The sequence below is a fragment of the Bos grunniens genome, chromosome 11 (genome assembly GCF_055505025.1).
Source record: "Bos grunniens cultivar Pamir isolate PY7600 chromosome 11, Bosgru_T2T1.0, whole genome shotgun sequence".
Classification (NCBI taxonomy): domain Eukaryota; kingdom Metazoa; phylum Chordata; class Mammalia; order Artiodactyla; family Bovidae; genus Bos; species Bos grunniens.
Genome location: NC_141175.1, coordinates 29,505,400 through 29,528,181, shown reverse-complemented (window position 1 = coordinate 29,528,181; position 22,782 = coordinate 29,505,400). Strand labels below are relative to the sequence as shown.

General features: G+C 52.9%; 1 protein-coding gene across 1 annotated transcript in view; it reads left to right on the top strand.

Annotated features, from left to right (window-relative positions):
• The window catches only part of HS1BP3 (HCLS1 binding protein 3), a 36,628-nt gene extending 27,782 nt beyond the window's left edge, over window positions 1–8,846 (top strand). The window contains exons 6-7 of the mRNA XM_086325684.1: window positions 1,041–1,176; window positions 6,561–8,846. Of these exons, the coding sequence (XP_086181810.1) occupies window positions 1,041–1,176; window positions 6,561–6,828 (404 nt within the window). The 3' untranslated portion in view covers window positions 6,829–8,846. The remainder of the gene's footprint in view (window positions 1–1,040; window positions 1,177–6,560) is intronic.
• The last annotated feature ends 13,936 nt before the right edge of the window (window positions 8,847–22,782 follow it).

Genomic DNA, 22,782 nt, shown 5'->3' with positions numbered 1-22,782 from the left:
TTGTGACTCGTGTGAAAGTATCTTTGTTACCCCCACAGCCAGATGTGGGCACCAGATAGAGAGGGGTGCTGGGGCTCGGCGTGGCTTGGATTGTAACAGGAGGCTCCGTATCCCCTGCAGAGACCCCGTGAGAGGGTCCAGTGTGGAGCTGGAGCTGGGAAGGCCTGGCACTCTGCACTCACCCCTGGGTCTGACCTGTCCCCCCAGCTCCCAGGTCTGCGTCCAGGGCAGGGAATTGATGTCACCTATTAATTCAGTTGGTACCAGGTACCCGCTGAGGGCCAGGCTCTGTGCGGGGGCCCAAGAACACCTGGAAGAGGGAGACGCAGTCCCGGCCTCAGCGTCTCTCGTGGGATAGACAGGACATCTCCTGACCATTATGGGGTGGCCTGGGCCTGTAACAGGTCCGAGCAGAATGTCAGTGCCTGTGGGGACCCCCAGGCTGAGGGGCTTCTCGGGTAAAGGATGGATAGAGGAACTGGATCCCAAGGGGTCAGCAGAGTTTGCCACGGCTTCTGACAAAGCCGATTCCAGGCAAAGAGGCTGCAGTTGCTTGTCACAAAGGGCAGCGTTGAGCATTGAGACTGGGAGGGGATGGGGAGCAGACCTCGACTTCCAGAGCTGGTGGTTGGGACTCAGTGAATGCTTGTAGGAAGACGGGGCCAAGCCCTGGGGGCTGAGCTAAGAGATGGAGGGGTGCTTGGGGAGCTGGGGGCAGTGAGCTGAGGAGTCAGGTTCTTCCTCAAAGCAGTGGGGAGGCCATGAAGACTTGAAACCAGGGAGGTGCCTCCACGTGGCTTTTGGCCCAGTGTGCAGGGAGGTGGGGTCGGGGCTAGGCACACAGGTGCGCCAGGCCCCCATAAGGGCCTGGTTCTTCTACACTTTGCCTTGCAGACTGAAGGGACATCTTTACTCCTTTCTCTCGGCTGGGCCAGGAGGTTGGGCCAGATAGTCTCCACCCTGCACCCCCCAGGCAGCCGAGGACAGGCTAGCACAGGCTAGCACGTCCTCTGACCACTCTGCCGCTCCCTTCTCTGCAGCCCTGAAGCTGTTTGACGATCCTGACCTTGGTGGAGCTGTCCCCCTGGGTGACCCCTTACTGCTGCCAGCTGCCCCCCAAAGTGGAGGAGCCACACCCCATGAAGGCCACAGGGAGGCCTCCAAGGAGCTGTTCAGGTACCACTTGTCTCCAATGACGCTTCCCCAGGTCGGGGTGTGCACCACGGAACCACAGACTCTTCCCCAGGTGGTAGCACTTTAGCATCCTTGGGCTCTGAGGGAGGGAATCCTGACCCATCAAAGGTGGGAGCCCAGGACTTCCCTGGTGGCCCAGTGGCTAAGACTCCAAGCTCCCAATGCAAGGAACCCAGGTTTGTTCCCTGGTTAGAGAGCTAGATCTCACATGCTGCAACTAAGACCTGGTGCAGCAAAATAAATAAATAACTTTTTTTTTTTTAAGGTGGGAGCCTGTGGATGAGAGCTGATTGATCGGGAGGCAGTGAAGGGGATTCAGTGGAAAGGCTGGAGGGAGGGGTCAAGGGAGTGTTAGCCACTCAGCAAGTTCTAGAAAGAACTTCATTTATGCAAGCAGTTTATATAAAAAATAATTAAATTATGTAATTCCAAGAGCAAGTATAACTGGCATAAATAGGTTTGAAAACAAAAATGACTCGTGGTTGCATACAGCTCACCCGCAGGGAGCAAAGTCCTAATGTTCTGGACAGCAGCAGGGGCCCATCAGCAGATTTTACAGCGGGGAAAGTGTTAGTCACTCAGTCATGTCTAACTCTTTTCGACCCCATGGACTGTAGCCTGCCAGGCTCCTCTGTCCATGGGATTCTCCAGGCAGAAATACTGGAGTGGGTTGCCATTTCCTTCTCCGGGGGATCTTACAGAAGGAAGAATGAGACTTAATCTGTTACAGGGAGGTTGATTGACAAAATGTGCAAGACCGATTGCCACAGGGTACATGCTGTGCCTCAGACAAGTTTGCCAGGCTCTTTACGCGTTATCTTATTTAATCCTCATAAGAGCATCCTCTTCCCACCCCCATCCCCCACCCCCCATGTAGGTGCTATTATCTCCTTTTTACAGAAAATGGAGGATGGGAGAGGTAACTGGCCTAAGGCCATAGGTCCCAAGTAACAGGATGCGGACCCGGGTCAGCCTGCCTGAGTCCAGTCCTCCCACCTTGCCCAAACCCTGAGTGCCCGGAGGAGAGGCTGGCAGACTGCCTCCCACCTCAGGCCCGGCAGGCTCTCCCTGGGCTCGTGGGGCTGCCTTCTCAGCACCCTCAGCACCATGTATCTCTGCCTCCCATCATCACGTCATCCACGTCCCCGGGATGCAGACTGAGCCTGGCGATTACAGGACGCTGAGCCATCTCTTTCCAGGAACAGTTACATGGCGCCGGCCTGAGGTCCCGGGAGACTGTCATCCACACCCTCGTTAGCAGCCATGGGCTGTTAGCCCCCCTGAGTGCCCGCCGGGCCTGAGTCACCGCGACGGCTCCTTGTCATTACACGTCCCTGAGGCCCCTGGCAGCTGTTCGCTGTCATCCTTGCGTCCTCACCACTGAAGTCCTGGAAGCGGTCCTCCCTGAAAGAAGCTGGGACTGTTGTTCTGCATTTCGGGTGACTCTGAGGCCCAGGGAAGGTCAGCCCCGGGAGCCTCTGCTGTCCTGAGGACGCAGCGTGTCCCAGAGGGGCGGAGCCAGTGGGACCTTTGGGCCTCGTTTGTATCAATATTAAATCCATTACACATACATCCCAGTGTGACCTCAGTAAAAACACACACACAGACACATACCCCAGGGCCACCTCAGCATACAGACACGCATACACAGACACACATACATCCCAGCGTGACCTCAGTGTGCACACACACACACACACACACACACTCACACATACCCCAGTACGACCTCAGCCTGCACAAACATACACACAGACATACCACAGTGAGACCTCAGCACACAGACACACACACACTTTCAGACCTGCATTCTGTAGAACACTGGGTTGGGGGTGTTGACAGGTATCACCTTCAAAGGCTTTCTGTGGCCAGAGGGCTGGGGCAACACCAGGACTAAGCAGGACTTTCTGCACCTGTACTTGTGGGCACACGTGGCTCGAGGGGAAGACCACATGGCATTTCACGTTCCAGTTGGTCCCTGGGACCCTCTCATGACTAACACCTCCTACATCCCCCAGGCCACTCTGGGAGTCACTGCTTTAGAGAATGTGAGTCCTGTGGCCCTGCCTTCACTCCGTCAGACATCTGGTGAAGAAGGAATTACCCTCTTGAGAGCAGGAACCATATTTTGTTTTTCTTTGTGTGCGTCCTGGGACTCTCCAGGTGGTGATCAGGTGTCTTTATGATGAACTTTCTCATATTCTTTCATCCTCCAATGCTTTCCTCACCCGTTCATTCCACAGCTGGCATCAGCCTTCCCGAGAAGCATTGGCGAGGGGAGCATTTGAACAGGGTTTGGAGTCTGAGACTCCCCCATTCCTTCTTGCCATGGGGCCCCAGCTTTGGTCTTCAGTCGAGCTCTTTCCTCTGCAGGGACCTGGGGAGGAGGAGTGGGCCAGGGGTCTTCAGACCTCTCTCCAGCCCCTCAGTGGTTGGCTTCACGCCTTCAGGGCCTGAAAGAGAGGGGAGCTGAACCTTGCATCAGTGGGAGCTGTTTCTAGCCATGACTCAGGGAACCCAGGCTTCCCTGGTGGCTCAGTGGTAAAGAAACTGCCTGCAGTGAGGGAGACCTGGGTTCGATCCTTGGGTCGGGAAGATCCCTTGGAGAAGGAAATGGCAACCCACTCCGGTATTCTTGCCTGGAAAATCCCATGGACAGAGGAGCCTGGTGGGTTATGGTCCATGGGGTCACAAAGAGTTGGACACGACTGAGCAATTAACACTTTCACTTTCAGGGAGCCCAGTTGGAAATGGGGTGCTTGGTGAGGGGTGCTGGGTGGCCACCTGGATCCCCAGTGCAGCTGCCCCACCTGCCAACTCAGCAAATCCAGCTTCTGGGTAGCTATAGAGCATGACTGCTATGCCAAGCAGTATAAATCCTGAATTCTGATGCAAGCTTTTAGCTGCCACTCTGTTTCCCTGTTTGAAGGTAGTTCAGCCCCTCAGAGCTTTTCCTGGGCACCCAGCCTCCAGTGGAGGATGCAGGATGAGCCAACACCTGTCCAGGGGAGCTTGAGGAAGGGCAGGCACTTGGAGGGAGCCGGGACAGCTGAGCTGAGCTCACCAGGAGCAGCCTGTCTCCCAGTAATGCCTTCAGGGATTGCCTGGAAGTACTCCTTCAAGGCCTGGCGTGGGCTGGTCACTCTGGGTCTGAGGGACCCCTTTTTGCTCACTTCTCTGCCCTCCATAGGAAGCTCTGTACTCTCCTGGTGGGTCTGTGACCCATCACGGGAGGTTGACCCGGGAAGTGGGCAGGTGACAGCTCCTTCAGTAGCTGGTACCTGGCAGGCAGCCCCTCCCAGGAAGGGCACCTCCACCCTCGTGCAGGCCTCTGCCAGGCCCTGTGTAGCCAGGAGTTGTTCTGACCAGAGGCCCTGCCCCTCTGTTCCTGCCTTTACTCAGCCCAGCCGGTGTCAGAGCTGGATGCGGTTCACAGATGGGGAGATGAGAGGCCAGGCAGGGGAGTGGCAGGATGAGGAAGGGAACTGCACTCTGCCTGCTGGACTGTGTGTCTTGCACGTGGAATGACAGCCCCGTGGGGGTGGTGCTGCTTGTTCTCATTTGGCAGATGGGAACCAAAGCTTGGAGAGGCCATGTGGCCTGTGTGAGGCCCCCTGGTCTTCTGCCTCCAGGGCCTGTGCCCTCCCTCCCTCGTCCCCAGCTGGCCGTGGGCCCCGGCCGGGCCCTTCGTCTTTCTGTGCCCCTAGTTTTCACATCTGCAAAATGGGGCTAATATCTGCTACCAGACAGCGTCTCGTGATTGTTGTTATTTAGTTGCTGAGTCGTATTTGATTCTTTGCCGCCCTTGTGGACTGCAGCATGGCCGGCTCCCCGTCCTTCACCATCTCCCAGAGTTGGCTCAGATTCCTGTCCATTGAGTCATCTAACCATTGATGCTATTGATGCTATCTAACCATCAGAAAAGTTATGACCAACCTAGACAGCATATTAAAAAGCAGAGACATTACTTTGCCAACAAAGGTCTGTCTGGTCAAGGCTATGGTTTTTCCAGTGGTCATGTATGGATGTGAGAGTTGGACTGTGAAGAAAGCTGAGTGCCGAAGAATTGATGCTTTTGAACTGTGGTGTTGGAGAAGACTCTTGAGAGTCCCTTGGACTGCAAAGAGATCCAACCAGTCCATCCTAAAGGAGATCAGCCCTGGGTGTTCATTGGAATTACTGATGCTAAAGCTGAAACTCCAATACTTTGGCCACCTCATGCGAAGAATTGACTCATTGGAAAAGACCCTGATGCTGGGAGGGATTGGGGGCAGGAGGAAAAGGGGACAACAGAGGATGAGATGGCTGGATGGCATCACTGACTCGATGGACGTGACTCTGAGTGAACTCTGGGAGTTGGTGATGGACAGGAAGGCCTGGCGTGCTGTGATTCACGGGGTTGCAAAGAGTCGGACACGACTGAGTGACTGAACTGAACGGAACCATATCATCCACTGCTGCCCTCTTCTCCTTTTGCCTGCAATCTTTCCCAGCATCAGGGTCTTTAATTACTAGATGAATTAATGGGTGGGAGATGGCTGTGATATGTGGTAGCACTGACAGCAGGCGTTCCCTTGGACAGAGTGCAGAGCAGGGTGACTTTCTTTCCTGCCATTCAGGACTTGGGCTGGTCCCGTGTGACTGTCACCCTGCCTTGACCTTCAGTCCCACTCACCAATGGGCTGTCCGGTCCAGGGTGTGGCCAGCTCCCCCCCGCTTTGGGGTTGGGGGGGGGCCTGTCCAGTGCACAGGTGACCCACTAGGCGACACCGTGGGCACGCAGACCCCACCCCACCACTGCTCAGAGCCCCTCATTCATTCTTTCTCTGGCTGAACTTGGGTCTGGATGAGAGCTCAGCTCCTGACGTCAGCCCTCCTGGTTCCAACTTGGGGCCCATCACATGCTGTCACCTCAGGCGGGTGGCTCAGCTTCCTGGGACTTGAGCATCCACTTCTGCCGGGCCAAGATGGGGCTGAACGTCCCCAGGGGTTGTCAGGGGATGAAACAAGCTCCTTGGCCCAGAGCAGGAGCTCCGAATGTGGCAGCTGTTAACTTCTTGAGGGGCTGAAGGAAAAGTCACCTGAGGAAGCTGGCTCGTCTAGGGTGGGGGTCCCCTGAGAAGCCATTCTGCAGAGGATGCTGAGGGGCCAGCTCTCCTTATTCCAGGCTGCGGGGCTGCATGGAAGGAGAGGCCTGCCGTTCCGTTCCTCCCCAGGGATGGGGCAGGCAGGAGGGCCAGGCTGGCGGGGTGGGTATGTGGCAGGAGGGGGTGGGGACAGTGCCCTGCAGGGCCCTGCAGTGGCTGGGGAACCTTGTTCGTATTGCAACAGGCTCTGCCCAAGGACTTCTCCCTCTGCTTCTATAGAGTTGAAGAGGACTTGGACCAGATTCTGAACCTGGGGGCTGAGCCCAAACCCCAGCCCAAGCCCCGGCCCAAGCCCAAGCCTCCAGTGGCCGCCAAGCCAGGGCTGCCCAGGAAGCCAGCCATGCCCCCCAGAGCGGGTCCACCTGAGGCTGCGGCCACACAGCAGCGGAAGCAGCAGCAGCAGATCCAAGCCATGGATGAGATGGACATCTTGCAGTACATCCGGGACCACGACGCGCCTGGCCAGGCTGCCCCCAGCCTCTTCTGACCACCCCCCAGCTCCCAGGCTGTTCCTGGGCCAGCAGACCCTCTCCCATGGAGGGGCGCCTGGTGAGGGGCAGGCTTTGCCCTGCAGGGCCGGAACTAACCTATTCTCAAGGGAGGGAGGGTGGAAGCCCAGGTCAGAGGACCCCTGTACTGCCTTCTTCCTTGTTCTCAGGGCCTCTGGGGTCATAGAACCCTGCACAATGCAGAGAGCAAGGTCACCAGAGGAACTGGAGCCTTGGTTGTCTCAGCCGCGTGGATGGGAGGGGGCGACATGTGGAGAGGTTTGTTCACCAGGAGCCCAAACCCCCAGGATGTCATGGGACTGTGGTGGAGGGCAGGGAGGCTCCGCTCAGGGCAGGGAAACTTTTCTGCCCACTCGTGCCCACTGAGTCTGGCAGCCATAGCACAGGAGGGGGGTGCCCTGGCCAACGTGGGGTTGGGGTAGAAGTCTGCACGCCAAGGCACCTGCAGTTTCTGGTCAGCACAGCCCCCGGAGGCCTGCAGGCCCTGGGAAGGTCCCCAGGAGAGCAATGCTGAGTCGGGGCCTGGAAGGGCCTGGCTGGGATGGCTGGCCCTGAGCCACCTCTGCTTACCAATGCGCTAAGCAGGGTGCCTTCCTTCCCGTGTGCCAAAGCTCAAGGGAGACGTCAGGCCCGGCCCTGCCCTGACCCCGGGATGTGGATGGCCTGACAAAGCTCTCCGTCTCCTCCCCCTTCCTTTCCTAGGGCAGGCCTGGCCAGACCACGGCCTTCTTGGGCCTCTGGCCATTGGACCAGTGTCCACCATCGAGGCTTCGAGCAGAGTGGGCCCCATGTCCTCCGGGTCCACCTGCAGCCCAGTTGCCCCTCCCTTTCACGGCAGGCCTGGGCTGGCTGCTCTCGGGCTGCTCTTGTAGGCTCCCTCTGTCTGGCGGAATTTGTCTGTCAGGCCTCCCCACATCCTTGGAGCCTGGACTTGCTGGCTTGCCTTCCGCCCGTGGGAGCCCCCTTCCCAGAAGCAGGAGCCATGGGCCCTGCAGAACCAGTCAGTGCCTTAGACTTCTCCCCGAGGCCCATGCCCCAGCATAGGTCTCAGGGCATGCTGCGGCACTCAGGAAATCCTCTGTGAATGAGTGATGTTTAATGGAGGAAAGAATGCCTTTTTTGATACATTCTTCACATTCAGAGTTAGTTTTTAAGGAAACACAGGTTTTTAAGGAAATGCAACCATTGTCGTCCCTGGGGTTGTGCTGCTTGACAAGAGGATTGGAAAGTGGGGCTTGGGGCTAGGACCCCAGGCCCTTCCTGATCAGGACCAACAGCCAACCCTGAGGAAGTCCCCCCACCGACCAGGGCTGGTGTTAGAGTCTCTGTCTGTAGCACCCACTGCCCTGTGCCAGGACCCACAGGCAAGTGGGAGCCCTCAATCTGTCCTGCATCTCACGCACCCTTGTGAAAAGGCCATCGGCTCCCCCCACGTGTGCCAGAGTGAGAAGAAACAGGTGGCTCTGGGGGCCCCCTCTCCCCGCCTTACCTTGTCCTGAGGGTGCTCTCCCCCGGGGACCCCCAGCACATGCCACCCTCTTCCCTCTCACCGCCAGGCCTTCACAGCCCCATCCCTCAAACACAGGTGGACGCCCCCACCCTGCCCTGGGGTCTGCACCTGTCTGACTGCAGGAGGGCCCCCAAAGGAAGGCGCAGTGCTGGGTGAGGGGCTGCCTCGGGCTCTTTCCCCTCCCTGTTCTCTCCTCTGGGCCCGTCCCACCCTGGCCCCCTCCCCTCCACTGCGCCCCGCCCCCATGTGACAAAGGAAGAGAGGGTGTTGCTGGCAGGAGCCCGGTGCGGGGAGCGCTGAGTGGGGGTCACAGGCAGAACCCACCACTCTGGGGTGGCTTCGTCCACTGTGAGCCTGGCCTCCTCCCAGGTGGCCGGCCACTGGGACCGCCTCAGCAGAAATGCGTGCCTCGGGATACGGATGTTCTGTGACCTACCAGCCAACCCAGGACCCGGTCATCCAATAAAAAGTCCGTGTCAGGGCTCATCCCCTGTTTGTCAGTGGCGATCTTTTCTGTGCCCAGGCTGACGGAGGACCACGTGGGGGCTGTCGTTACAACAGTGGGCTCAACAAGGGGAGCTTCCCCAGAAGGACCTGGGGTATGTTGAGGCTTCCAGGCTTCTGCTGGACAGGGAGGGGCAGGCAGAGTGAGGATTCCCATGTATAAACGTAGGCAGAGGGGCCAGAGCCCCAGGCCGGGTGGGGTCATCAGTCAGTAACTGCTCAGCCAGCGCTGGCTTGGAAAGAGGACTTTTCCCTTCTCCAGACCTCATACCCCTCTTCTCAGTGTGGGGACTGGTCTGGGCTTGGCCAGACCGTTCTGAGGCGCTTTTGGCTCTGACACCAGACAGCCCTGCCGAATACACATATTCCTCCGTATCCAGACCTGCCCTAGACTCTGCTCTCCTCCCGGAGTCAGATTCTAACATGCCATTTCCTGCCCGGGATCCAGAGGTTCTGAGCAGACAGCCCTCTGGAGACCTAGAAATGGGTCCCTGGGAGCCGGGGAGCTCCACGCAGGGCAGTCCATGAGCCCGCCTGGCCTCCCCCCACTACTTGGCTTTGGATCTTGCAGCTAAGCTTCAAGTGGGGATTTCGAGGTTCCGAGGGACAGCAGAGGGGCTGAGAAGGAACGCAGAGCCCACGAGCCTGCAGTGGAGAGCTCACCATAGACGGAAAGGGAACACCGTGGAGGGCAGCGTTTAGAAGCCGTGTGAGCCCTGTGGACAGGATGTACCGGCTGCTGTGGGGGCTCCCCGCTCCTGTCCCCCATTGTTCCTCTCAGGAAGCCGGGAACTCCGGCCTGTTCCCCTGGAAAGTCCCCGTCGTGATGCCTGACCCCGCCGGGCTGGGAGTCAAGCTCCACGGGGGCACGACAGACTCCCATAACACTCTGGAGCCCACCTCCGTGTGCCCTGGGGCGGCCCCGAGGCTTGAGCTCTCCCACGAGACTCAGAGGAGCCAGCAGAAGTCCAGGTGCCTCTCAGGGCTCCGTGGCCCTCGTGCCCAACGGCCAGCTTGGTGGTGTTAATACACTGCGTGCGGTGGCTTCAACCTTCAGTGTTAGGCTTTGTCTCCAGGGAAACCTCATGTGAAAGTCACACTCAGCTCTCCAGTTCACCAGCTGTCCAGCGGAGCATCACCTGCGGACAAGAGAAGGGAAGCAGAACTGCCTTCTGGCCAGTGGCCCTGGCTGGACAACAGGCGCCTCCCAGCACTGCTGCGTCTCTGTGTGGGCTGACGGCCGCCCACAGCTGGTGTGGTCAATGCTTAGAGCCCCCTTGAGTGATTGACCTCTTAGTGTTAAGTTATGGATGGTGCCGTTCAGTGCAAACTCTGATCACTCCAAGTCCTTCCCTGAGGCCTCACAGTTGGGGGCAGCTGACCAAGGCCAGGCTTCACGGGCCTGGAGAGATTTACGTTCAGCACAGCTACATGATGTCCCCTCGCCACGCAGTGCTGAGTGAAGGGACTTCCTTGGGCCAGGTAGACTGTAACGTCCTGTTTGTGTCTGGTCACTCCAGTTAATCCCGGAGGGCCCCCTGCCCAGGACGAGATGGGGGTAGTGGATGTGACAGGCTGAGGCTGGGTGGTCAGGGGCACTGACAAGCCTCAGCTCAGCCTCACCTCCAGCCGCGGGCACCGACATGGACGTCCAGACATCTTGCTGTGTATGCTGTGGTGAAGGGGATCCAGGTGTACAACCTGGTGTGCACACCATGGAGCACAGTGCTCTTGCCTCTGCCGGCTGGCCTCTGGTTCTGGTTTAACACAGCTCTGGCCACCAGTGAGAGTCAAGGGGGTTCATTTCTCAGGTCGCACTCAGGGTAGAGCCGCATTTCTGGAGCGGGGATTATGTGCTCAGCACATAGCCTCGGTAAGCAAGAATTCCTGGTGACAACTTTCAGAGGTGCCGATGTTTCTTTGCTAATTCAGCAAATATTCGTAGCAGCAGCCTCCAAATTCCTTTTTAAGGAAAGCTGGGTTAGCTTTCTCCAGCACAGCTAGCCAGCCACATCTGTTTCTTCACATGCCAAGTTTCATCCAAAAACACTAAGCATTTAATGGCACCTACTGTGTGCAGGCACTGTGGCCTGTGGCACCTGGGGAATCAGGTGGGTTGAGGGACAGGGGAGATGCAGGTCAGCCCTTCCAATCTAGAAGCTCCCCATCATGTTGGGCACCAGTCAGTTTGGTGAATAAGCAAATGCAGGGAGCAAGAAAAGTGCACGAAACGATGCAGCACGAAGCAGAAGGGGCAAAGACTGTGTAGACCTTGGTGCTCCAGGGACACAGGGTAAGAGAGATAAGGGGGCCCAGCCAGGGAACTTTTCCTGCAGTACCTGTTCCAGGCACGATGGAGGATGCAAAAATGAGAAAACATGAGCCATCAAAGCCAAATCCACCGTGAGCCACATTGAGCCGGAGGTTCTGTTCTGTTCTCTGGGCCACCTGCCCAAACAGCAGACACAACTGCAACTCGATTCCTCCCATGCAGCCCTCTTTGCCTGCCCCCCACCCGCTGCTGGTCCAGCACATACAGTTTTACATGCCACATGACCCCAGTCCTTGGTCACTGTGTTTGTTTCCTAGGGTGGCCGTGACAAGTACCACAAACTGGGTGGCTTTAAACAGCAGCAATTTATTCCCTCTCAGTTCTGGAGGCCAGAAGTCTAAAATCAAGATGTTGGCAGGGCTGTACTATTAGGGAGAATCCTTCCTTGCTTCTTCCAGCTTCTGGAGGCTGCTGGCAATCCTTGGCTTGTGGCTACATCATTGCAGTCTCTGTCTTCACATGGCCTCCTCCCTGTGTGTCTCTGTCTTCACATCGTGATCTCCTCCCCATCTTTTCTGTGTCCGAATTTTCCCTGTTCTTGTAAGTCAGTCAGTCACTGGATCAGGACCACCTAATCCAGCATCACCTCATTTCCCCTTAGTTACCTCTACAAAGACCACATTTCCAAATAAGTTCACATTCACAAGGTTCCGTGTGGACAGGAGTTTTAAGGGGAACACTCTTCCACCCATTTCAGTCCCGAATAGTCGGTACCTTTCAGGAGGCTGAATTACCTGAGTGCAGAAGTGAGGACATTCTTATCTCCTGTATCAGCTTCCAGGCTTATGGGGTCCTATCTGGTACCATGTGGGCTTGGGGCTTTTTATCACACCAAATTTGGGGAAATGTCCCCACCACTAACAACGGTCCTGGGTCTGTGTACATCCCTTGTGTCCAGTGGTGGGAGCAGGATGCACTGAGCTTGTGACTTGTGGAGCCCAGGGCCTGACCCACTGGGCCATCATGCTCCTTCTCCAGAGCAATGGCAGGCCCCCAGTGGGTCTGATGACCTCTTCTCTGAGTGGATGCCTTTCAGGAGTGAGCTGAGACAGGCAGCGTCCCACCTTGTCCTGTCCAGGCCATGGCCTCTGTGATGGCCCTGTTGGCACTGCATTTCAGCAGTGCCCAGCATCACTTCCACCCCTGTCCCACCTCCCACTCTGAGGAGGGGATGGGCGGGTCGGGGAGGGAGCCGGAAGGGAGGAACCTCTGTTGCACATGTTCCTGGTGCCAGGGTTAGATTTCTCTCATTTGTGGCTGCCACCAGAATGTCGAAACTTCCTCAAATCTTAGTAAGAATGACTCTCTAGAGCACCATGTGAGACAACATGGAGACTGAGCAGTGCTCAGGGCCATCGTCCTGGCTCACCGCGGGCTGGGACTCCCTCCCCAGAGGGTCATCCGGCTCTGAAGGCCTTTGCTGGGGACCCGCTGTGCCTCCTGCTTGGAGCCCTGGCTCCAGAGCCTCCTGATGGCTTTCCTGGGTGTCTGCCCTCCCTTCAGCACCCATCACCCTCCCTCTGGGCCCCTAAGGAAGATGGAAGAGTCTCGACAAAGCAGGTAGCGGGACCAGCTTCCAGAGCCTGAGAGCTGCTGCTGGCCAGCTCGCAGGCGCCCGAAGGGTCTGCCTCGGCCTCGGTTTCTCAAGCTGGTTTTCTTCCCTTGACGAGGTTGCTCTTGGCTTCTCCACATGTATGTTTCTGTTTTTCCTTTTGGTCTAATAGCCACTTGGCTCATTTCTTCCTAAGAAGGGCTCTCAGCCCCAGAGGACAAATTTTGTTTTTTTGAGTGTAACAGCTAGTTTATTTTTAAAAATTTTTTATTTTGTATTGGGGTTAACAAACAATGTTCTGATAGTTTCAGGCAAACAGCAAAGGGACTCAGCTATATATGCATCCATTCTCCCCCAAACTCCCTTCCCATCCAGGCTGCCACATAACATTGAGCAGAGTTCCCTGTGCTATACAGTAGGTCCTTGTTGGTTATCCGTTTTAAATACAGCAGTGTGTACATGTCCGTCCCAGACTCCCTAACCATCCCTCCCCCCAACTTTCCCCCCTGCAGCCATAAGCTCAGAACAGCTAACTTCTTGCCCACCTGTTTCTCGGACCACCAGGAGCAGTGGAGGCTCAGCTCGACCTCTGGCCTAAGGGCCTCCTTTTCCTGCCTGAGGCTCTAATGAGGCTCCGTCAGGTTGCATGGGTGACCCTAGGGTGGGCATAGGATTGGAACTCTGGCCTCACAGACTATATACAATCTACAGACATGGGGATGGAAAATGTTGCCCCACCTTGGCGGGGATGGGGGAGAAGTTTGGCAGGTTTTTAAAAAGCTGAGCATAGATTTACAACACAGCCCATCATTCCCCCTTCTAGGAATACACCCGAAGACAAAGGGAAATATACATCCACACAAAGACTTGTGCACAAATACAGCAGCCAGAGTGGAACCACTCACAAAGTCCATCAGCTAGTGAATGGATAAATGAAATGTGGAACAGGCACACAATGGAATATTACTCAGCAACAAAAAGGAATGGCATACTACAACACGGATCAACCTCAATAACATTACACTGAGGTAAAGAAGTCACGCTCGAAAGCCCGTCTATTGCGTGAGAAACTTCCAGATGACAAATCTATAGAGACAGAAAGAAGATTAGTAGTTGCCTTTGCCTGGGGGTTGAAACAGTGGCCAATGGACACAAAGGATCTTTTGGGGGGCTGGGGAGGGGGTTGGGAAATGTTTAAAATTGGTTTGTTGTAATAGTTACACAATTCTCTAAATTTATTGAAATCCTTTAATTGTACACTCTACGGGAGTGAATTTTAAATTATACCAGTAATTTCTACCTCAGTAAAATCATTAAGAAAATTAATGACTAGAAAATGAAACAAACGAGAAAAAAAAAAAAAATCCATGGGCAGCAGAGGGCAGTGGCTGAAAGTGTGGGCCAGCTCCTGGTTCTCCAGCCGCCTCGCTGTGTGGTCCTGGGTCAGTTAGTTACACTCTCTGTGCCTCAGTTTCTTCACCTGTAAAATGGGGATAATAAGTGTACCTGCTTCATTAGGGTAGTTTTAGAGAGAAAGTTAATGAATATTTGTGAACTACTTTGATCACTGGCTCAGACGGTAAAGCATCTGCCTACAATGCGGGAGACCCAGGTTCAACCCCTGGGTTGGGAAGATCTCCTGGAGAAGGAAATGGCAACCCACTCCAGTATTCTTGCCTGGAAAATTCCATGGACGGAGGAAACTGGGTAGGCTACAGTCCAAGGGGTCGCAAAGAGTTGGACACGACTGAGCAACTTCACTTTTCACTTTGATCAGTACACATTTTATGTGAATAGTCAAAATTACGTTGAGTTGTTGGTTGTTTTTTGTGCTATAAGGAATTCTAGGATTCCTCTCTTGACTTCGGAATGAGAGCCAGACCTTTGGGTCGAAAGGGACGCCGTCGGGGGCTTGTGTATTAGGATGGGTGTAGGAGAGAGGAGAGGCTGGGTCAATCTATGCCAAGCTCTCAGCTTCTCTGAACCGCTATCTGCCCATCTGCCTAGAGTGCTGAGACGGTCTCCTCCTGCTGTCTCACAGGGTAGGGATCATGAGAGAACCACATGCAAAACTATTTGCTGTTGTTGTTGTTCAGTTGCTAAGTCGTGTCCGACTCTTTGCGACACCGTGAACTACAGCACGCCAGTCTTCCCTGTCCTCTACTATCTCCTGGAGTTTGCTCAAACTCATGTCCATTGACTTTGTGATGCCATCAGAGACCCACTAAGGGGCCCTGGTGCTGAGGTGCCTGGTGTCTGCAGGCTCTGGGAGGTAAGCAGGAGCCTAGATCTGGATGGGCCTTGGAAGGCCAAGGAAGCACAGTAGATGGAACATGCTGGAAGTGAGCAGCTAAAAGATGTCATTCTGATGCAGATTCCTAATAACCCCAGGAACTCATCCCTACCACCCCCACACTCCAGACCTGGTGCAGCCCTCCCCTCACCATGGAGACAAGGAAATAGACACCACACTTCCCTCTCCCGACCCCCGACCTATTGTTCAGAGCAACTGGCGGGGCAGGACTAGAAACGGAAGGTCTAGGAACGTTTTCTGGCAGCCTTGTGGCCTGACTGGACTGTGAGGAGGGTGTGAGAGGCCTCAGCACTGACACCTCTTCCTCTTTTCGCCTGGAGCCTACACCGCCAACTTCCCTATCATCCCTCGTTCACTCAGGGCAACCGTTGGGCAGAGGGTGTCCAGCAACCCCTTTGAAAAGCCACGCCCATAAAGGCTTACACACAGATGTCCATGGCAGCAGTTATTCAAAACAACCCCGCCCGCAACCAACAGAAACAACCCAAATATCCATCAACAAGGCAATCGATAGCCTTAGCAGGTACATCCATACAGTATAATGTGTGTGGGTGCCTGCTAAGCGGTTTCAGTTGTGTCCAACTCTTTGTGACCCCATGGACTGTAGTCCGCCAGCCTCCTCTGTACATGGGATTCTCCAGGCAAGAATACTGGAGTGGGTTGCCATGCCCTCCTCCAAGGGATCTTTCTGACCCAGGGATCGAACCCAAGTCTCTTTTATCTCCTGCACTGGCACAGGGGTTCTTTACCACTAGCACCACCTGGGAAGCCCCCTATGGTGCAACATTACTCAGCAATGGGGACGAGACTACTAGCAGATATAATATAATGATGCAGATGGATCTCAAAACATGGGACTCTGCATTTTCTGTTCAATTTTACTGTTTTTATAACATATATATATATAAATCGATTTTTGTTTTTTAAAAAATGAGCCACAGTGAGAAAGTTCTTTAGTCCAGAAGACACTCAGCAGTCTCAGAGACCAGCTCTGTCTCCCCAGACCATGCCCTACCTTCAGTGAGCTTTGCCACAGCCTCCAGGTGCCCTGGGCTCCAACTGAGGCTCAGTGAACATTTGGTGGTGAAAGGAGCTTGTGGTTCAGCAGACGTGCAAAATGGAGGGAAGAAGCTGGGGGCACGTGATGAAGGAGAGGACCTGCCCCCAGAGTCCTCTGAGGAAATGAGAGGCCCAAACCCTCGAGGCCTGGAAGCCCTGGGCACTGACTGGCATAGTTCATCAAAGGCTATCTCTCCTCCTCCAACTTTCCTTTTTCTTTCCTGTAGCCCTGTGTTGTCTGGGGCAGGCAGATGTGGGGAACTTATTACAAGGCAGTTCACCACATTTCGGAAGTAGGTGAGATGGCCTGAGCAAATCTGTGGATTCCCTCCCCTCAAGGAATGAGGCTGAGGGCCTCAGGATCAGAAAGACACGCCCAGGCTGCTCCCAAGGGCCCCATCAAGCCCCAGGGGCTTGGACTGCAAGGGCCTTGATGAGGATGAGCCTTCCTGGGAGAAGACGCAGTGGTCCACCTCGACCCCCGGAGCAGTTTTCAGGTCTCAGTGCTGCCAGAGGTGTCCGCCAGCTCTCCCTTTGGGTTGGAAAATGCACGGAACCTTGCTTGCTGGGGTCATGGAAGTGCTTTGGCAGAGTTCTCAAGGGCCAGAGAGGAGAAGACTGCTTACCGAGCCTCTCATAGAGCAGTAGGTAGGGTCCTGGGGGTGGAGGTGGCTCTTCCTGCTGCAGGCTTTGATCAGAGAGGGGGAAGGTGTTGTGTGCTGTCCCGTGGTCACATGAGCATGGACACCCTGCATGGTTACAGGCCAGCAGCTTTACACACAGCACCTCATTTTCCCTTAATCTAAGCCGGAAGTGTTATTATTACTAATTAGTGAGAAGCAGTTCAGCTGATGCACCCACCTGTTCTTGAAGTCATTTTTTCTCTTGACATTGGTGCCTTTGGGCTCAGCTTGAGGAGGACCCCTTTAGACCTGAGGCTCAAAGGTTCCAAGTTTAGTTGAGGGAGAAGAGTGAAGCGTGTGTGTGTGTGTGTGTGTGTGTGTGTGTGTGTGTTAGTCACTTGCAACCCTGTGGACTGCAGCCCACCAGGTTCCTCTGTCCATGGACTTCTCCAGGCAAGAATACTGGAGTGGGTTGCCATGCTCTCCTCCAGGGATTTTCCTGACCCAGGGATCAAACCCTGGTCTCTTGCATTCCAGGCGGATTCTGAGCTACCAGGGCAGGCCAACAGAGACTGAATCCAAGGAGTCTCCAGGCTCATGTGGAGAACAGGACAGCAGACCAAGAGTTAAAAAAGACAGAGCTAGGGGTTAAACTTTCCATCCAGCTCCCCAAGCGGACCCCTTCCTCTCCTCTCCCTTGGGGGCTTCATCTTCACCTGCCACTCAAAGGTACTCCTTCCTGGGCCTGGTTTTAGGAGGGACTTAGCTCACTGATAATTATTTCTATTTCTTCCATGAACATTAATCTGCTCAAGTTTTTCTACTTTTTTTCAAGCTAATTTTGATCCTTTACATTTTCCTGGAAAATTGTATACTTCATCCAGATTTCAAATACATAACATACTCTCTTTTAAGACTCTAAAAATTATCATCATGTTTGTGGTTATGGTCCAATGTTCATTTCTAGTGGTGTTCTCTCTCTTTTTTTAATTGGTTATATTCATCTGAAATTTATGCTTTTCATTTTTTCAAAGAACCAGTCTTGGGTTTTAAAGATCTGCTTTACTACTTTTTTCCCCATCTAATTCGTTCATTTCTATTTTAGCTTTATCTTTTTCTCCTTTTAGGTTTTTTTAGTCACATTTTTATTTTCCTTTTTTGTTGTTAATTTTTAAAACAAGGCTACAAAATTTCCTCTATCAGAGTTTTGGCTCTGTCCCATAGATTTTATCACATAATGTTCTTGTTTTCATTAATTTCCAAGAAGTTTTTATGTGTAGTTTTTATTTCCTATTTAAAACTGAAAAGCTATTTTAAGTACTAGTAGTGTTGGTATGTTTGTACTTTTGTTTCCAAGGTTTCAGCACAGTTTTTATTATCTCTTTGTAATTCATTTCTAGCTTTATTGCATTATGGCCTCAGAATGCAAATCTGTATGACTGTGACTTTCTGCAATTCAAAAATCTTTCTTGGGACTTCCAGTCCAGTGGTTAAGTCTCTGTGCTTCCAATGCAGGGGATGAGAGTTCCATCCCTGGTCAGGGAAATAAGATCCCACATGCCATGCAGCACAGCCACACACACACACACAAAAATCATTTTGGGGATCTAGATTGTAGCCAAATTTCAAATGTTCCATAGATATTTTTAAATATATATTCTATTTGTAGAACATATATACATGTATATAATCTTGAAAGTATTGATCATATTTTTAGAATTGCGTATCCTTGTTTCCTCTGGGTGTACTTGGCCCTAACTATCCCTCTGTCAGGATGGCTTTCTCCAGTCCTCCTGGGAATCGGTCAGTGTCAGCAGTGGTTGAGGCACAATGTTGGTTGTGGTCTCAGAGAGATGCTGAGGGCTCCCATGAGGAGAAGACCTCACGTTAACCGAAGGAGCTCGTGGTCCTGGGCTCATCTGGCTCCTGTCTCAGGACTTAGGCTCCAAGCCTGCTTTTTATTGTGTGTGTGGTTTGAGCCAATGTCTTCACAGAGGTGCCTGGCCTCAGGGGCATGGGTATCAGGGTGGGCACTGATAGTATTCCCCTTCAACCAGGAGGGAAAACAGCAAAGGGTCCAGCCCGCAAGCTTTCCATGCCAAGTTGGCAGGCTCCACCTGCCATGGAACAGGTGCCCTGGAACACCTGTGTCTCTTGGATGGCAATTGGTTCTCTCTGGGCTCCTGTCAATCAGGCCAGCAAGAACTGGTGATTTGTCTTTTCTGTGGTCAGACAAGTCGCAACATAGTTCTTTTCAGCATGCCTGACCTCTCAGACTTCCGAAAAACAGGTGCTTTTCAAGACTCAGCATTTATGCGATTCATTCCTGTCCCCTTTATGGTCAGGACCGAATGAGAGTACTAGGGAGGAGCTGGTGCTGCTGCTAAGTCGCGTCAGTCGTGTCCGACTCTGTGCAACCCCATAGATGGCAGCCCACCAGCCTCGCCCGTCCCTGGGATTCTCCAGGCAAGAAGACTGGAGTGGGTCTCGATATCCTTGTCCAGCGCATGAAAGTGAAAAGTGAAAGTGAAGTAGCTCAGTCATGTCCGACTCTTGACCCCATGGACTGTAACCACCAGGCTCCTCCGTCCATGGGATTCTCCAGGCAAGAGGACTAGAGTGGGGTGCCATTGCCTTCTCCACTAGGGAGGAGAAACACTGCCTATTTGGGGCCACGGGGGTAAGGTTCAGAAAACTCCTCAAAAAAACTCTAGATTTGAAGGATGGGGAACTTCACTTGATTGCAGAGGGCAAGAGGTGGGTAGTGCAGGATGTAGCCAAGACTGAAAAGTGGTTTTCCTTGGGGGAGCAGCGGGTGAGGGAAGGAGACAGGCAGCCTGAACAGAGTGGGGAGGTGAGCCAATAAGAGAGTACGTTGGGGAAGACTGAAAACTTTCTCTTAATGAGTGTAGGCTTTCCTTTGGGGGTGATGAAATGTCTGAAGTAGATGGTGTAATAATTATATAGCATTGTGAAAGTATTAAATACCACAGAATGGTACACTTTAAAATGGTTCAAGTGGTAAACTTAATGTCGTGTATATTTTAACACAGACACACATAAGTGTTTCTGGGACCTGATGGAGGAACAAGCCCAGTGAGGAAGGTAGCCTTGTCCTGCCTGGCCATGAGGCCCAGGAGTCATCCGATGATGGGGACCAGGGGGGTGATGTGAAATCTGGGGGGCTATGGAGGATGGAAGCTGTAAAGCCAGGAAAGGCAGAGGGAGGCAGCATGTTTTTACAGCCGATGCTGAATCCTGGTAAGAAAGGCCACTGGGAGTATAGGCCTCCTAGGTTTTGTGTGTTTGCATGTTTCCTGGGAATGCTAAGGGCTGGGACTTGTCTTCCTTGGCTGCATCTAAACTGAAGACAGGCTCTCCCCTGGTTTGGCAGGAAGCATTTGAAACTATTGCCAAGACATCTGTTTCATTTTCCTTGGCAACAAAAGGCATCCTGAGAGATAGACCCAGGCTTGCAACTGGGAGCATCCGTACTTCTTTCTCCTTTTCTCCCATGGGAGTTTCAGTGGACGTTCCCAAGCTCGTGTTTAGAGAGGGTCAGACCAGAGAAGGCTGAGCTACAGAGAATCCAGTGTTAGGGGAGAGAAATGAGCAAATGAGGGCAGGCAGCACTAGCAGCTGAGGCCCCAGAAGGTCCTGAGAATCTGGAGTCTGGGAGCAGAGTCCCTGTTGGGGTAGGGGGAGTGGAGGAGACCCCCCTTCCCTGTGACCTTCTTAACTTCTGAAATGGAGAAATTGGGGCAGCAGTCTAGGAGAACGAGCAGGGGTTTTGGCATCAGACTAGCTGGGCTTGAATCCAGCTTGTTTACTCTCTATGTGACCTTGACTTTACTCTCTTTGTTCACGTCTGTTTAAGGGAGAAGTAATATCTACATCACAGGTTGGTTGTTGGGATTAAGTGAGGTGACGCAGAGTGGAGCACACTGGAGGGTCTAGGAAAATGCTTCCAAATCCTCCAGAGAACTGGGCTGGAGAGTCATCTCTGTGCCCAGTCTCCCAAATGAACATGAGGGGGCCTGGAACTGACCATTACTTTTATGATCGAGAACTCCAGATCCAGGGCTGTCCTTGGGGCTTGTTTAAAAGGAGGGTGGCTTGTACATGAGCTGAGAGAAGCAGGGTGCGGGGTATTGACTGAAAAGCTGAACGTCAAACAGCTGAATGACCACTGAGGACACTAGGCTGACTCTCAGACGATTCCCAAGATAACAAAACCCAGTCCCACTCTGGGCCAGGTTCCCAGGGAACAGAGATAGAAAAAACAGTCCCAGCTACATTCCTGCCTTCTAGCACCTTCCCTGAGTTTCTCAGAGCTGTAAAGCCTGATGAATCATTTAAAATATTGAAACATCAACAAGGCCAGAGGTAGTCAGTTCTCATGAAGACAGTCTGCAGGTCCCACCCGTTTAGGAAGTTCTGTACTTTCCAAGGGCGATTGCCTTGGAGGGCGCTCTGGGGAGCAGTGTATTCAGTTCCTACTGAGTCGCCAGGACCTTTCCACCCAGCACAAGCCCACCTTGCACCACATACCACTGTTTCCATTTTAGGGAGCTGAAACTATTTCTCTGAGGAGGTTGCATGGCTGGGAAGTGGCTAAGCTGGAGTTGGAACCCACCTCTGTGCTGCCATGTAGACTTGGGTTCCCATTAATACCCAGCCTACAGATTGGGCCAAGCATGGTGACTTCACAGTTGTTTTTTTTTTTAAAAAAAAGAACAGCTTTATTGAGATATAATTCACACACTGTACATTTCACCCATTTAAAGAGTACAATTCAGTGGTTTTCATTACATTCACAAAGTGGCTCAATCTATTTTAGAACATTTTCATCATCTAAGAAACCCACAACCCTTAGCTGTCATAGTCCAATTCCCCCAGCTCCTTCAGCCTTGCTGCTGCTGCTGCTAAGTCGCTTTAGTCGTGTCCGACTCTGTGTGACCCCATAGACGGCAGCCCACCAGGCTCCCCCATCCCTGGGATTCTCCAGGCAAGAACACTGGAGTGGGTTGCCATTTCCTTCTCCAATGCATGAAAGTGAAAAGTGAAGGTGAAGTCAGTCAGTGGTTTTCTACTCTTAGTGACCCCATGGACTGCAGCCTACCAGGCTCCTCCGCCCATGGGATTTTCCAGGCAAGAGTACTGGAGTGGGGTGCCATTGCCTTCTCTATAAGCAATCATTAATCCATTTTCTTTCTCTATATTTGCCTATTCTGGGTTTTTAATACAAGTGGGATGAATGTATATCGCTTTTTATTGCTTGCTTCTTTCAACTAGCATGCTGTTTTCAATTCTCAACAGGTTATAGCATATATCAGTACTTCACTCATTTTTATGGCCAAATAATATTCCACTGTGTGATTAGACCACATTTCATCTCCCATTCACCAGTTAATGGACATTTGGGTTGGTTCTACCTTTTGGCTATTCTGAATAATGAAAGTGAAAAGTGAAAGTAAAAGTTGCTCAGTTGTGCCTGACTCTTTGCGACTCCATGGACTATACAGTCCATTGGCTTCTCCAGGCCAGAATACTGGAGTGGGTACCCTTTCCCTTCTCCAGGGGATCTTCCCAACCCAGGGACAGAATGCAGGTCTCCTGCATTGTAGGCGGATTCTTTATCAACTGTGCCATCAGGGAAGCCCATTCTGAATAATGTTGTTATGAATATTCATGTTCAAGTTTTTGTGCAGACATATGCTTTTATTTCTCTTGGGTATATACCTTGGGAGTATGCTTCTTTGGTAGATACTTCTCTTGGGAGTAGAATTGCTGGATCATTGGGTAGTTCCATATTTAATTTTTTGAGGAACTACTAAGTCTGTTTTCCAAAGTAGACACACCATTTTACAATCTCACCAGTGGTATATGAAGGGTCTGATTTCTCCATAGCCTCCCCAATACTTATTAATATATCTTTTTGCTTCAAGCAAATGCTGGAATATGAAGTGATACCTCATAGTTTTGAGTTACATTTTGCTGATGGCTAATGACACCAAGCATCTTTTCATGTGATTATT